The 14,726-nt window shown below is 55.2% G+C and overlaps 1 protein-coding gene across 17 annotated transcripts in view; it reads left to right on the top strand.

The window, feature by feature from the left end:
* VAV2 (vav guanine nucleotide exchange factor 2) overlaps window positions 1-14,726 on the top strand; it is a 272,198-nt gene that overhangs the window by 170,414 nt on the left and 87,058 nt on the right. For 15 of the 17 annotated variants that reach the window (XR_008373766.1, XR_008373768.1, XM_053558480.1 and 12 more), the window contains 7 exons: window positions 702-829; window positions 1,876-1,950; window positions 3,010-3,062; window positions 4,283-4,399; window positions 8,801-8,888; window positions 9,460-9,583; window positions 11,133-11,287. Coding sequence is in view for 15 of the 17 variants with exons in the window: in XM_053558480.1 (XP_053414455.1) it covers window positions 702-829; window positions 1,876-1,950; window positions 3,010-3,062; window positions 4,283-4,399; window positions 8,801-8,888; window positions 9,460-9,583; window positions 11,133-11,287 (740 nt within the window). In the remaining 2 variants the exon portion in view is untranslated. Of the gene's footprint in view, window positions 1-701; window positions 830-1,875; window positions 1,951-3,009; window positions 3,063-4,282; window positions 4,400-8,252; window positions 8,324-8,800; window positions 8,889-9,459; window positions 9,584-11,132; window positions 11,288-14,726 lie in introns of those variants that run through there. The other 2 variants (XM_053558543.1, XM_053558553.1) reach the window with 2 other exon arrangements.

Below are 14,726 nucleotides of genomic sequence, written 5' to 3'. Positions count from 1 at the left end.
TGCCGTCTCTCTATCTCCTTCCCCACCTTTGCTTCGTTTGGTTGATGGGAATAAGGCTTTTAGGTTCTGAGGATGGAGAGTGTCATGGTCTGTGAGAACTGCAGGGCAGTCCAGGCAGTGCTGAATAAAATCTGACCCTGCCAGGAAAGATGGAAACCTGCTACTGCTACTGCTGGTGGGAGTCAGGCCGGGGAGCCCCGGGCAGGGTGGGGGCAGAGCAGCCCATCTGACAGCGCCTGCAGATTCTTTGGGGGCTCAACCAGGACCCCCATCGCAAGCCCTGAGTGGCCTCTGGTCAACTGTGGCTTTTGGCAAGTCACTGGCCTTCCTATTAGTCAGCTCATCCAACTCAAGCGACACCCTGTCCCCTGCTCCAAATGGGCCGGCCCAAGGTGGAGAAGGTGTTTGGAAGACCACGCATGAGGGGCCCTCGGCAAATACGCTGCTCTGACCACAGTGACACACCAAATCTGTTTATTGCATAAATAATTTACTTATATTTGTCAAGAAGACACAGGCATCTTATGGGGAGAATTTGGGGCTGGTGACATGGGCTTGGGTGTGTTTGGCAGGGGCGGGGAGTCTCTCACCACAGAGCTCCCCCAGACTGGAAAGTGGAGGGAGGCCACCAAGTTTGGTGATGGGTGGGCTGCTGGCCGTCAACTCACTGAACGAGCTCACCTCTCGCCCTGTCCCCACAGGTCCCAAGATGGTGGCCGTGCAGAATTACCATGGCAACCCAGCTCCTCCTGGAAAGCCTGTGCTGACCTTCCAGACAGGCGACGTGATTGAGCTGCTGAGAGGAGACCCTGAGTCTCAGTGGTGGGAGGTGGGTCTCCCAGGGCAGAGGTGTGGAGTCCTGTGCGTCTGAGGCAGAGGCAGGTTGGGGGTGAGCAGCACTCGGGTGGAGAGAAGAGGGCTGGTTGATGAGGCCCTGCCTGTCCCTGCTCTGCACTATGGCGTGGATTTGGGGTGAGCCCCTGGGGTACTTGCTTTTATGTGGTAGGGAGTGCAGTGTCCCTCCATGGGAGAGGCCGCTCTTGTGGCACCAAGACCTTCCTGTCTTGTCCTTCCTGCCTCGGCTGTGTGCCATGGTCCTCATCACACCCACCCTTCTCCCCACTTCTGTCTCTGTGTGAGCCAGCAGCCTTTGTGTGATCTTGGGGCGAACAGGCCCTATCAGTGCCTCCCCAGGGGCCCTGTCTGGGGGGGAGACAGATATGGGCACAGATGTCACCTACATGGTGCTGTTCACAGGTCTGAGCCGAGAGTTCAGTGTTCTGCTTACAAGGCCACGAAAGCAGAGCCCTTGTGGGTGTTGGCCCTGCCCTCTAGCACCTGCCTGTCTGGGCACCTCTGCCAAGCCCTAGGGCCCAAGGAGCCCCGAGAACCCCCTGGTCAGCATGGTGCCCTTGGGGCTTAGGGGCACTTAGCCAGCCGGGCCCTCTCTGGGAGAACTAACGTCAGAGCTGAATGTTGAGGAGTGACCTGTTAGGGTTATTGCTGTCATGGCTGTTCTTCCTGGTCATTATCAGTAGATAGTAACGAGTTCATCACACCAGACCATAACTGGAGATTCAGATAGTGCAGAAGGGAGGCTGAGCAGTACAAAGTCTCCGTCCTGCCCCGTCTCACCCCAGGTGTGAGCAGGGCTGTCAGTTTCTTGGGAGCCTCGCAGAGATGTTTTGCCCATGTGCTTGGTCCTGTGTTCTCATCTGTAAGGGGGAACACCCCTTTCCTCCCTGCCCAGAGCAGTGTCCTGGGCTGGAATGCCCCTGTTGAGAACGGGATCGGTGAAAGCTGGGTCCATGTCAGAGGGCCCCACGTGCCTGCATCCAGCCCTAACCTGCTTTTCCTGATGTCTCTCTTCTCCAGGGTCGGCTGGTGCAAGCCAGGAAATCAGGGTATTTTCCCAGCTCATCTGTGAAGCCCTGTCCTGTAGATGGAAGGGTAAGTTCTTTCCCATGGAAGCTTCCAGGAGGCTGGTGGCCGAGATGCTGAGGGTCCCAGGAGCTGCCCCCTCCCTAGGACAGGCTTATCTTGCTTAGACGTCCTTGCTGAGTTCAGGCTGGGGGGCCCAGAGAGAAGATAGGTGGGGTTTGGGATGGGAGTCTGTTTCTTTGTGGTTTTAAAAATGCCCAAATGAGAGTCTCTGCAGCAGCTGCAGTAAGCTGAGGACTGGCTGCCCTTCTCCAGACTTCAGGGACCATGAGACAGCCTGAGCCGGGAGAGCTCCCAATGCTGGAATTCAAAGCTGAATAGTTAGGAAAAGGGCAACATGGTATTTCTCCCCTTGGAGGGGTGCAGGGCAAATCTCTGGCTCTGTTAGGAAAGGCAGCAAGCAGTCAGCCTTGAATAAATTGGATCATCCGCCCCCAACCCCCCACTCCAACAAGACAACTAAAGAGAAGGTGCGGGGGGGGCTTCCTGACACCACCAGGCTGCCTCTGCCGTGGGAGGAGCTCAGCACATAGGCACCTTGGACAGACAAAGGGCAGGGCTTGTGCCACCAACCTGTGGGGGAGTCTTGGGCAAGTCCCTCTGTGTCCCCACTGGCATGTGAATGGGGTAGGGAGAGGAGAGATGGTCTCTGAGGTCCTGCCCAGCCTGTGGTCCAGGGAGGCGGGGGTGGGGGCTCTGGCCCAGGAGGCACCAGCTCGCAGATGCAACAGTGCCTGCTGGGCTGAGTGTGGCACACCGTCCCACACCACTCTGCTCTGCCCTGGGGTGTGCTTGTGTCCACCTGCTGGAGTTCCCGGCAGCCCTCCCTTCCTCTCCCTGGGTGATGGCCAATTAGGCATCATTCAATCACATCTGAGCATTTACTCAGACAAGGCAGGCCAGGCCGCTGCCCTAGGGGACCTCATAGTCAGGGTGCCAAGGGCATAGAGGGTCCCCACCCAGTGTAGCCAGTGCTGGGCTTAGGGTTATCATAGATGCTCAGCCTTACCTGGGCCTGCTTTGCGCGTGGCCCTGGGGAGATGCTAACACCTTGTGCTCTGCCACTAGCCACCCATCAGCCGGCTGCCATCCCGGGAGATTGACTACACAGCGTACCCCTGGTGAGTGGACCAAGGGGTGCAGACGTGGGTGTCTGGTGACCCTTTGTTGTGGGAACACAGCCCAGCTCCCAAACTGCCTCCAAGGAGGACCTCCCTCCTTGTCATTGGCCAGGATCCTGGGGACTGACTTCTCTTGTCGCTTCTCTAAAATAGTTGAATGTGTTTAAATATTTGGAGAATGAGACACTTCTTAATGCAGTCTTAATTGAGCTTCATTATTTAAATATATGAAAGCAGTATATTTAAGGTCAAATGTGTAATCCCCTCCTGACCTAATAGTTGCTTGGGGAAAACGGGGAGGCTCGTGGGATGAGTAAGGTGCATGAACGTACACGTAGAAACGAGCCACAGGTGCACAGCAGCCTGGCTGGTTTTTATTCACTCTGTCCCTGCTGTGTCATGGGGCAACTGGAAAGAGGACTGGACTAGGCAGACACACAAAGTCCCCAGCCCCCTCTCGTCTCAGTCCACAGCAGCCACACGTGGCCCTTCTGTATTTGGTAGGGTCTGCCCCAGAGTACTGCCCTTGAGATCTGTGGTTTGGGGTTCACCCCTGAAGCTACCCAGGATCCCTGTGCCCAGTGCATGGTGTCTGGAAAACCTTCAGGGACAGCGCAGGCCTCCGCTGCTCTGTGAGATGCCCTGGGGTCCAGCTGGCGCCTGCCCCACCTTTGCAGTCCTCGGGAGGAAAAGCGAACAGCTTCAGTTTTTGCATATAGAGTCTCCCAGGTGCCCAGTGTCCCAGCAGTCCCATTTCATCCTGGCAGGGGGCTGTGTGGTAATGGGGCATTTGCCGTGCATCTCAAGCAGGGCTTTGCTGTGGCAGAGACAGCAGCAGAGCTTGTTTCAAAATCTGTTTGAAATTCAGTTGGTGAAGGTATTGGTGGTCTCCAGCATGTTACCCAAATGCCCCACACAAGCAGTTATGTCATTACTGCTGTTCACATAGTGAAAAACATATTTTAGAAAAGAAATATGATCTGCTGGCTCTGCGTTACACTGACCTCCTCTTGCAGGCCCGTGTGTCTGTAGTGCAGAAAGCAGCTGGGGACTGGCCGACATCTGTGGCTGCCCGTCTCTCTTCCCACCCCCAAGGGATCTTTGTGAGCCCCTGGATACCGCCCACCCTGTGCCCCCCACCTGTGAAGGTGGCACAGGTCGGGAAGGCAGAACCCCTGGCGTGGTGCCTGGCGGTGAGCACAGCCTCCCTTCTCCCCCAGGTTTGCTGGCAGCATGGAGAGGCAGCAGACGGACAACCTGCTCAAGTCCCACGTCAGTGGCACCTACCTGATCCGGGAGCGGCCTGCTGAGGCTGAGCGCTTTGCTATCAGCATCAAGTAGGTGGTGGCCCTGGGCGCGAAAAGACCCTCATGTGACACGGTTCTGGACCATGGAACCCCTGTCCCCTCCACGTCCTCAGCTTGTTGGGTTGGGTGACCCTGTCATGTACTGCCCAATCCAGAACACTTGTGAAATGAAAGGGGGCTGGATACCAGTGGGTCTCCATGCATGCGCGGGAGGGAGCCTGAGCCCGGCTGGCTCCAGTCATCCTCGGCGGCCTCCCCCAACCAAAGCCACCCGGAGGTCACAAGCAGCAGATATGCTCGGGTGCGGGCTTGGGTGGGATGCTATGAGAGGAGGTTCTCAGGAACAGGACATCCCACTGCTTCCTTGGCAACTGGGGCCCGAGGAGAACACCTCCTGTGGCCACCGCTGCCCGGTGCCCTCCTCCCTGGGAGCTGTCTGTTGTGAGCAGACTCTTCAAGGGACAGACTTAGACCGTTTATTTGTCACCCTCACTAAAGGGCACCCATGGACAAGAGTGATATAGGCCAGCAAATAGTGGAGTCTGTCCGCTGTGACCTCTCAGGGTTGAGAGCCCCAAGCAGGGTGATTTGTGTTCAGGGATGGGCCTCCTCCAGCCTGCTGGGCAGGTGTCTAAGTCACCAAGGGCTGCAGTGGATCAGCCTGCATGTGAGCAGAGGGGGGATCTTCTGTAGGGCTCGGCAGAGCCCCCAGGTCCTGAGCACACAGCCCCGTCCCATCTCTCATCATCTCAGCTTTCACTTCTCCTTTTCTGTGGGCACCAGCTTCCTCTGCATCTGTACCTGGGTGGGGGCCCAAACTGTGGCTGCCCCCAGCATCCCGGGATTCACGGTCTGCCCTCTAGCATACACATTCCAAATGACTGTGGAGGGGGCAGAGGGCCTCCCACCCCCGGCATCCAGGGCCTCACCCCTGGCGTGAGGGTGGGGGGAACAGGGGTCTAGGGCACCCAAGCCGAGGATGAGGCCCCTGAGTCTTCACCACCATTTTCCTCTCTGGCCCAGCTGCCAAACACTGCCAGGGTCTGTCACCTTCCCAAGAGGCTGTGCAAGTACTCAGACCTAAAACCAACACGGGTGCTCCACAGTACAAAGAGCAGTGACAAAGTGAAAGTGACATATGTCCACTGGATGTCAACTACACACAACCCAGGTGGCCTTGTAGGAAGGATTAGCTCTCTGTAGAAGTCACCATACTTTCCAGGATGGCAGGGACACCTTAGGGTGCCTGGTGCGGCATGGTGTGGGGCCTCCCACCATGAAGGCCTCACTGGTCCCTAGGAGGAGAGTGGGGCTTGGGGTCTGGCAGGGGTCTGTGGCCCAGGCTGGAGCCAGCACAAGCGGTGAAATGGCAGGGACGTCACCTACCTGATAGGAGTTCCCAGAGCTCTTCTGTGTGCCTGGTCTGCAGGGCACGCAAAGGTGGCTCAGATGGGCCTAGGTCAGGGGGAGCATCGTGGGGTACACTCACTTGCTGCTCATGTTATATCCAGAGAGAAACAAAGTGGGTTCGCTACAAAGGCCTCACGGTGGAGGACCCTGGACAGCTGGGCCATCATTTATTTAGAGACTGTTTTTACGTCAGCTGATTTTTGGGTGTCAAACCAACTTGCATTCCTGGAAAGTCCCACGTAGGTATGGTATGAAGTTGTATGTGTCTGGTTTGTGTGGATATAAACAGCCATGTGCTGCTTAACTGTTTTAGGCAGCCAAAGACTGCACATACAAAGGTGGTCCTGTCAGGTTATTGTGGCACTAAAGAGTTCCTAGTGCTCATAACGTCACAGTACAACATACTTGTCACACATTGGTGGCAGTGCTGGTGTGGACAGACCTCTGCTGGGTGGTATGGAAGCTGGGACACACTGTTACATGCAGCACGTAATACAGGCTGTCCCCAGCTACCTACAGCCCTGATCCACACGTTCCCTCCTTATAAATCGGCTCCCAAGGCTCCCCACGGTGACAGTCTATGATTAAATAATTACGCTAATAATCGGGGACTAGTTTCTACCATGCACATGAAAATACCGCGTGGCCTAAGTGGTTTGTGGTCTCAGTGTCTAACCCAGTGCGAGTGCCCTTGCTCATACAGTCACTTATGCACAGCCCCACTGTCATCATAACTTCCTCTTTCACTTCTGTGAGGCTGATTTTACCCTGATGACCAAAGCAAAATTTCACGGCAGGTCCAGGTGAACTTGAGGTGAAAAGAAGGGGTGATGGCGGTGGAAATGCCGGGCCCTGGCACACCTGGGAGAGCCTAGGGCTGCAGGGACCCTGGGCAGCTAGAAAGGAGAAAGGAGGGGAAGGGAGCTCGCGGGAGGCAGGGCTTGGGGACAGGGGCAGTTACTGCAGGCAGCATAGTCCAGAGTATTGAAGTGGGAAGGTTACTTACTGTTTATGGGTTGGAAGATCAAAATAAGCATAATGGTCCTAATGGCCTTGGAATTAGAAGAAAGAGCAAGTAGCTTCTGTACTGACCATTTGGCATGGAAGAGTTATCACAACTACAGCACCACACCGTCTCGCTGTTCTTACACGGGGCCGTTGTAGTAGTATTGTTGTTGCCCCCATATCTGTGCTGTTTATCAGGGGTCTGAGTTACATACACATCTCACAGAAAGACATTCTCAGGAATGCACCCGTGACCCAGGGGCCACTATGCTATATAATAAACAATAAAGGACTTGTGTTACTGAGTTCTGTGTTTAGTATATTATACTTTTTATTGTTATTTTAAAATACTCCTGTGCTTATTTAAAAAAAAGAAGTTAACTGTAAAAGCCTGAAGGAGGCCCTCCAGGAGGTGACAGCTCATGTGTCGCTCACTGCCCTTGACACTTACCAGCGGGACACCATGTGTAGGTAAAGCCCGCGTCCCCGCCCTGTGTGGGCCTAGAGTGTATTTATGTCTTAGTATATAAATAAAAAAGTTTTAAAAGTAATAAATTAAAAACAGAAAAAAGTGGGTGGCCCCTGCGTCTCAGTGGGTAGGGCGCCGGCCCCATATACTGAGAGTGGCAGGTTTGAACCCGGCCCCGGCCAAACTGCAACAAAAAATAACTGGGCGTTGTGGCGGGCGCCTGTAGTTCCAGCTACTCGGGAGCCTGAGGCAAGAGAATCCCCTAAGCCCAAGAGCTAGAGGTTGCTGTGAGCTGTGACGACACAGCATTCTACTGAGGGTGACAAAGTTAGATTCTGTCTCTTAAAAAAAAAAAAAAAACTTGAAGAATAAGATATTAAAGAAACCATTTTTGCACAGCTATACAGTTGTTGTTTTGAGCTACATGTTATTACAAGAGTCAAAAAGTTGAAAAAATTGAGTTTATAAAGTAAAATAGTTACAGAAAGCTGAAGTTAATTATTGAAGAAACGCTTTTTTTTTTGTAAATTTAGTAAAGCCTCAGCGTGCAGTGTCTATACAGTAGGCCATAGTGGACAGTGACGTCCCAGGCCTCACGTGCACCTGCCACCCCCTCTCTGACCCACCAGGGCAATTGGCAGTCCCACCAGCCCTGTTCATAGTAAGTGCCCCCCGCAGGTGCCTGGCCTCTCTCCCACACCTGTGTTCTGCTCTGTTTAGACGTGTTTAGATACACAGACCCTTCACCACTGTGTGGCAGCTGCCTCCAGGATTCAGCATAGTGACACGCTGTGCGGGTTTGTAGCCAGTGTGTGGCAGGCTATGCTGTCCAAGTGTGCACAGGTGCAGGCGGTGTGCTGGCCTGCCCTGTGTGTGTGTGTAGAGAGAGAGGACAGAGGGACAGGGAGAGGGGATGGACAGTAAGAGGGAGGGAGGGGCCAGCGAGAGAGGGAGGGGAGATCTGGTTTGTCAGTAACTGGCTGAGGCTCTCTGCACACACAGTCTGATGGGGATATTTGTCTGTAGTTTTTTCTTGTGATACCTTGTCTGGCATTGGTGTCAGCTGGCAGGTATATGGGGAGTGTGTGTGGGTGTGTGTGTGTGTGTGTGTGTGTGTGTGGTGTTTGGGGGAGGGGTGTGGAGGCTCTCCATTGAGGTAACATTTGAACTGAGACCTGGGGCAGTCATGGGGGTCCTGAGGACAGCAGGAGTTGGGCGCCAGCTACAGTTTGGCCGGGTCCAGGTTCAAACCCAGCTGTGCTCGGCATGTGACATGCTGTGTTGGGCATGTGAGGAGCAGCCTGGAGGCCCTGGCCACAGTGATTGCATGGGAGCAAGTCAGGAGGTGAAGTCGGGCTGGCTCCTGGCATCCTGGGTGGGATTCTCAGTGCTACAGGGGGTGAGCAGAGCCTCCCAGGCCATGTTGGCGCAGAATGGAGAGCTGAGCCTGGGACAGCAGAGGGCAGACAGGGGTCTCTGCTCTAGTGAATGCAGAATAAGCCTGGACATGGTCTCCTGGTGACTGCTAGGGCCTTGCCTCTGCCCAGGTTCAATGACGAAGTGAAGCACATCAAGGTCGTGGAGAAGGACAACTGGATCCACATCACAGAAGCCAAGAAATTCGACAGCCTCTTGGTGCGTGACTGTCGGGCCACTGGCTCTGCCGCCTGGGCGAGGCCCAGGGGACAATGGGGCTGGGTTGTAACTCCTGAGTCGGGGCTTCTGACTGCTCATGCCTGTGCCCAGTGGGTGGACAGTAGGGGGGGTGCCTGGCCCTGGCCAGCATCAGTAGGCCCCTGTCACATGCTACCTTCCCTCGAGAGCCAGAAACCGGCGCCCTCCAAGGCCCCCCCCCCCCAGTGGACCCCTCCTCCCCTGGCTAATGGCAGCGCTGCCTTCTGTCACTCAGATGTCCTGTCCCTGGTGTTAGACACAAGGGTGTTTCCAGCGTTTCTCCAGCATGAGGATGTTGTGGTCAGCGTCCGTGTGGGTCATTCTTGGCGGTTTTTGCTGATTATTTTCTTTAAAAGTACTCAGGAGAGGGGCTGCTAGATCAGAGGTCTTCACTGGGCATGGCAGTGGGGCGAGTCCTGGGCAGTCAAGGAGACGAGTCTCCCCCATGTGAACCTGAGAGGTGGGCGAGGGAGGCCAGGTCCGGGAGGACCACCTGGAGGTGTGGTGGTCAGCGAGTGTGCCCACCCTGCAGGACCTAGTGGAGTATTACCAGTGCCACTCACTCAAGGAGAGCTTCAAGCAGCTGGACACCACCCTCAAGTACCCCTACAAGTCCCGGGAGCGCACTGCCTCCAGGGCCTCCAGCCGGTCCCCAGGTAACCAGGGGTGGGCCACACACCACTCCCTGGGGGTGCCTGTTGTGCCTTCACCCACCTCACGGACCCAAGTCTGGAGCCCCACCCCAGGGGCATGGCCCAGGCCACCCCTGCCCATCACGGTGCTGTCCCATGGAAGATGGGGATTCTGAGCTCCTGCCCTGAGCTGCTGCTCCGGGCGTGGGCTCCCTTTGCCCACAGATGAGTCAGGGGAGGCCCAGGCGGAGACCCCTGCACTTGGCATTGGCACTGGTGGGAGAGCTTGGGGCAGGTGCCCGATCCACAGACCCTCCTGTTACTCAGACCCCGGCCTCCACTGCAAGAGACAGTCTAACTGCAAATGGGACCCCAAGGTCCACACCAGGGGCAGGCCCAGAGCATGTGGCCTCCACTGCGTCATCCCTACCTCATCCTGCAGCCTGCAGGGCCATAGGTCCTACTTGGGCAGAGCAGGACAGGGGAGGTTCAAGCAGGCCAGTGAGCACTGCAGTGTGCAGGCAGGGACACGGGCCACGTGCTGGGTGTACTTGAACTGTCTAGGAGCAGGTGCAGGGTGGCTCGAGGGCAGCTCGGGTGTGGCCGCAGGCTGTATTGCACCCCCCCCCCCGCCCCCCGCCCCCGCCCCAGTCCCTCGGCAGGGTCCCCGTGTGCCCGTCGCTTGCCTGTGCTGTGCGGACGCCCCGCCTGTCTCACTTTCTCTCTCACCTCTTTGCAGCTTCCTGTGCTTCCTACAACTTTTCTTTTCTCAGTCCTCAGGGCCTCAGCTTTGCTTCCCAGGGCCCCTCCGCTCCCTTCTGGTCAGGTACCGCTGCTGCTCAGGGTGTGTGGGGGGGGCGGGCCTGCAGCGGCTGCCCTAGGAGGCCCCACAGCCCTGCCTGATGTGGCCACAGCTGCCCGCAGCCTGCCAAGGGGTCACAGGGAAGCGGGGGCTGGGCAGAGGCTCTGCTGCACCTGGGGACACATCAGGCTTGTCCCTGCTCTTTTCCCTGCCGATCCCCTGTGGATGTGCCCACCCCGACGGCCACTTCCCCAGCCTTGTCAGCTGTCGTCCCTCCTTGCTCACCTGTGCTTTGCCTCTGGTAGCAGAAGATAGCGGGTGGCCGTGGGGGGAGCTGTGCTGGGCTCGGGTACAGGAAGGAGGGGTTTGGTCAGCCCTGACCGCATGGCTTTACGCTGCCAGAGTCAATGCCCTCCCCACCCCCCAGCAGCCGTGTGTGTCCCCCTCAGTCATGGCCATTGTCCCCTATCCATCAAGACTCCTGGTTCCCCAGCTGTCTGGCCAGGTTTCCCATGCAGTTTGGAACCACAGGAGCTGTCATAGCCAAAGCATGGGCACCTGCTGTCATCGCTAAGGGCAAGCTCTGTGAGGCCTTGGATATGCCACATACCCACACCCACAGAGGGGCCAGGGCCCTGGGAGTGGAGGCCAGTGTGACCCTCCAGATTATCTCTGTGGGCATCAGGGAAGAGACCCAGCTCAGCCCAGGGCCTGTCCTGCCCTGCCTGGGCTCCTCCTGCCACATGTGACGCTGCCCATTTCCCCTAACAGTGTTTACACCTCGGGTCATCGGCACAGCTGTGGCCAGGTACAACTTTGCTGCCCGGGACATGCGGGAGCTCTCACTGCGGGAAGGCGACGTGGTGAGGATCTACAGCCGTGTCGGCGGGGACCAGGGCTGGTGGAAGGGCGAGACCAGTGGACGGGTGAGTGGCAGCCAGGAAGGCTGAGGAAACCGGGGCTCGGGTGTTTGCCTCCAGCCCAGGTGGTGCAGCTGGGCAGCGGCTGCTGGGCTCAGACCTAGAGTCAAGTCCCGGGCTCTCTGCCTGTGTTCAGTCCTGCTCTGGTCCGCCTTCATGGCTGTTGCAGGGACACACGTCCAGCACAGCCTTCAAGTTACTAGCAAGGGCCCAGGCTCTGTGTGCAGGATGGAAGGTTCCAGGACTGAGTAGGGCCTGGGTCTCTGTGCTTGGAAAGATGGGAAAGAACAGCCGTGCCCCCACCCACCCCATCCCCCACACTTTCCCAAGTCTGGAGGTGGGGTGGGGACAATGACCTCTCTTCTCTACCTACCCTAAGGTTCTGCTGAAGTCCAGAGCCTCTTTTTCCCAGGACATGTCTGCACCCTTGGCTTTGACACACATTTCTCAGTACTTGCCCAACAGGGCTCCAGGGTTCCACATGCTACTGATTAGGAAATGCCCAGCTTGCCTTGGGGGCTGCGCTGCCCAGCGGTCAGTGCTAAGGGCTGCAGAGGGCAGTCAGCCTCGGCTCCACTGCCCTTGCAGGAGCCAGGTGGCCTTCCCCTGGTGTGTAGCCTGCCCCTGGAGGCCCTCAGGCTCAGTCCATTTTCTACCCAGCCACCTTTGGAAGTGTAAAGGCTACTGAGTGCCTCCCTGACAGCTGGCTGGGAGGGCCAGGGCCACTGACTCTCAAGGGATGCTTGTGTCATCAAGCATTGGAAGCGCCTGGGGCTGTGATTTAATAAACCTGGGCCTTGCTGGGAGACGAGGGGTGCCTGTACAGTTAGGTTTCAGAGCCGCTAGTTGGAGTGGCCCTGGATGATGCCTGCCAAGCTGACCCTGCAGCTTTATGAAGTCTCTTTCTCTCTCTGGTGCCTGTTCTTGCTGGACCCTACCTCCTCTGCACTAGTGTTTTCTGCACGGCCTCTTCTTTTCTTTCTTGTTCTACTTCAGCCTTTTCTGCTTCCTTACATTTAAGATGGGTCTCTTCTAAACAGGTGGGATGGTTTTTTGCAGCTCACAATGTTTGACTTTTAATAGGCATATGGAGTCCATTTCCATTTAATGTAACTATTAGATATTTAGGTTTAAATCTATCATCTGTTTATCTGTTTGCCACATTGGTTCCTCCTTTTTCTCCTTTCTTGCCTACCTTTTTTTTTTTTTGAGACAGTCTTACTCTGTCCCCCAGGCTAGAGTGCCATGGTGTCATCATAGCCTTCAGCAACCTCAAACTCCTGGGCTCAAGGGATCCTCCCACCTTGGCCTCCCAGCGTGCTGGGATTACACTGTCCAGCCTCTTGCCTACTTTTCACCAGTATTTTCCTCTTTCCCTCTCCTCCTGCCTTGATTGGTTGTTGGTTATACACCCTGTCACTTCAGTGGTCACCCAGAGGTCATGACGTGCACCCCGACCTTGGAGGGATCACCGTCAGTGAGCGTTCTTACCGCTGCTCAGACACTGAGGACCTTGGGAACTCACATTGTGTTCATTTTCCTCCTAGCTTCTGTGCAAGTGTTTCATGTTCTCAGACCCCATGAGATGTCGCTTCTGTGTTCCTTCAGATTCGCCACCGTGTCCCCTTCCCAGGGCTCCTCACGCCTCCTGAGTTCTGTCTCTAGCCGAGACCGCACCCTGCCGCCACATCCGCACCCACGTCCTTCAGCATGTGTCTGCTACTAGCGCACTTTTGGTGCCTGACGGATCTAAAACACCTTTATTTCACTTTCTTTGCTAATGCGCTCATTTTAAAACGTTTGTAACTTTTAATTTTGACACAGTTTGAAACTTGAATAGCAGATGGACCCGCTGTGAACGTCTTGCCCTGTCTGCAGGATGCATCTGCGTGCTTTCACCTCTGTGTGCACACACGCCCCCGCGTGTCTTCCTTCCTCTAATCCTCTAAGGGAGGGGGAATTACAGAAATCCTGTTTGTTTGACCTAAGTCTTTCCAAAGGCCAGGACATTCCCCTCAGACATAAGAAGATCTTCTCACCCACAGCCCACACTTCCCCACTTGTCCCATAATGTCTCTAGTTATTTCCGCTGGCCCTGGACTCCTGAGGCCCTGAGTTGCGTTTACTCGCCCCTTAGACTTTCTCTGTCCCGCAGGACTGGCATTTTTCTTTGTTTCTTTTTTTTTTTGAGACAGAGCCTCAAGCTGTCCCCCTGGGCTCACAGCAACCTCCAACTCCTGGGCTCAAGCAAGTCTCCTGCCTCCGCCTCCCAAGGAGCTGGGACAACAGGTGCCCGCCACAACGCCTGGCTATTTTTTGGTTGCAGCCGTCATTGTTGTTTGGTGGGCCCGGGCTGGATTCGAACCCGCCAGCTCAGGTGTATATGGCTGGTGCCCTAGCCAGTTGAGCCACAGGCGCTGAGCCAGGACTGGCATTTTTGAGGAGTTTGGGCCAGTTGGTTTGTTTGATGTTCCTTCATGATTAGATTGATTTTATACATTCCTAGTGGGACACCTGATGGGGAGGTTCTCCCTCTCAGCACTGTAGTGTCCTATCAGGAGCCACCTGATGCTAATAGTTCCACTGTTTGTGACAAACCTTTGATCACAGGGGGAAGGTGTTATCTGCCAGGTCCTGCCATGGTGAAGTTACTATAAGGAATAAGTAATTTGTAGGGTGACACTGTGAGACCAGGTGAGTGTGCTGTTCCCTGTCAAACACTCACCTACTGTTTTTATCAACTATACTGTTATTACCATTGTGGCTGAAAAATAGTGATTTTCTGACTGTCGTTTTTGCTGTAGATGTTAGTAGTGTTTCCACTGTGAGGAGACACTTTCTCTTCTCTGTTACAGATTTGTTCTCCACCATGGGCCAGGCATTTGTCTGAGGAGACCTAGTTCCTTTTTTGTGAGGAGTTGTTCAGAGATCATATTTGAAAGCTATTTTCACTGGGTATAAAACTCTCGGTTTGGCAGATATTTTAGCATTTTAACAATGTCATTCCATTGTCTTCTGGCTTCTGTTACTTTGATAGAACAGTAAATCAAGATTCTTTTATTTAGGAACAATTTTAAAGAGACAAGCCCTCGATATCTTGCTCAGGCTGGTCTCACCTTCTTGGCCTTCAGTGATCCTCCTGCCTCAGCCTCCCGCGGTGCTGACGTCACCAGCACGAGCCACTGCTCCCAGCCTCAGTCAACATTTGTGTAGAAAAAAAAAAGAAAAAAGACCTTTGTTTTCCGTTAGTTTTATTATAATGTGCCCAGGTGTGATTTTTCTCTGCATTTATTCTACTTGGGATTTGCAGAGGGTCTTGAATCTGTGGCTTAATATCCGCTAGTTTTAGAAATTCGTCAGCTGGTATCTCTGCACACCTGCCCTATTTCCACTCTTTCCTCCTGGGGCACCATTCACATGGACGTCTGACCTTTTTCCCATGGCC

Source organism: Nycticebus coucang, chromosome 2 (genome assembly GCF_027406575.1).
Source record: "Nycticebus coucang isolate mNycCou1 chromosome 2, mNycCou1.pri, whole genome shotgun sequence".
NCBI classification, from domain to species: domain Eukaryota; kingdom Metazoa; phylum Chordata; class Mammalia; order Primates; family Lorisidae; genus Nycticebus; species Nycticebus coucang.
This window is presented reverse-complemented; position numbering and strand designations above follow the sequence as displayed.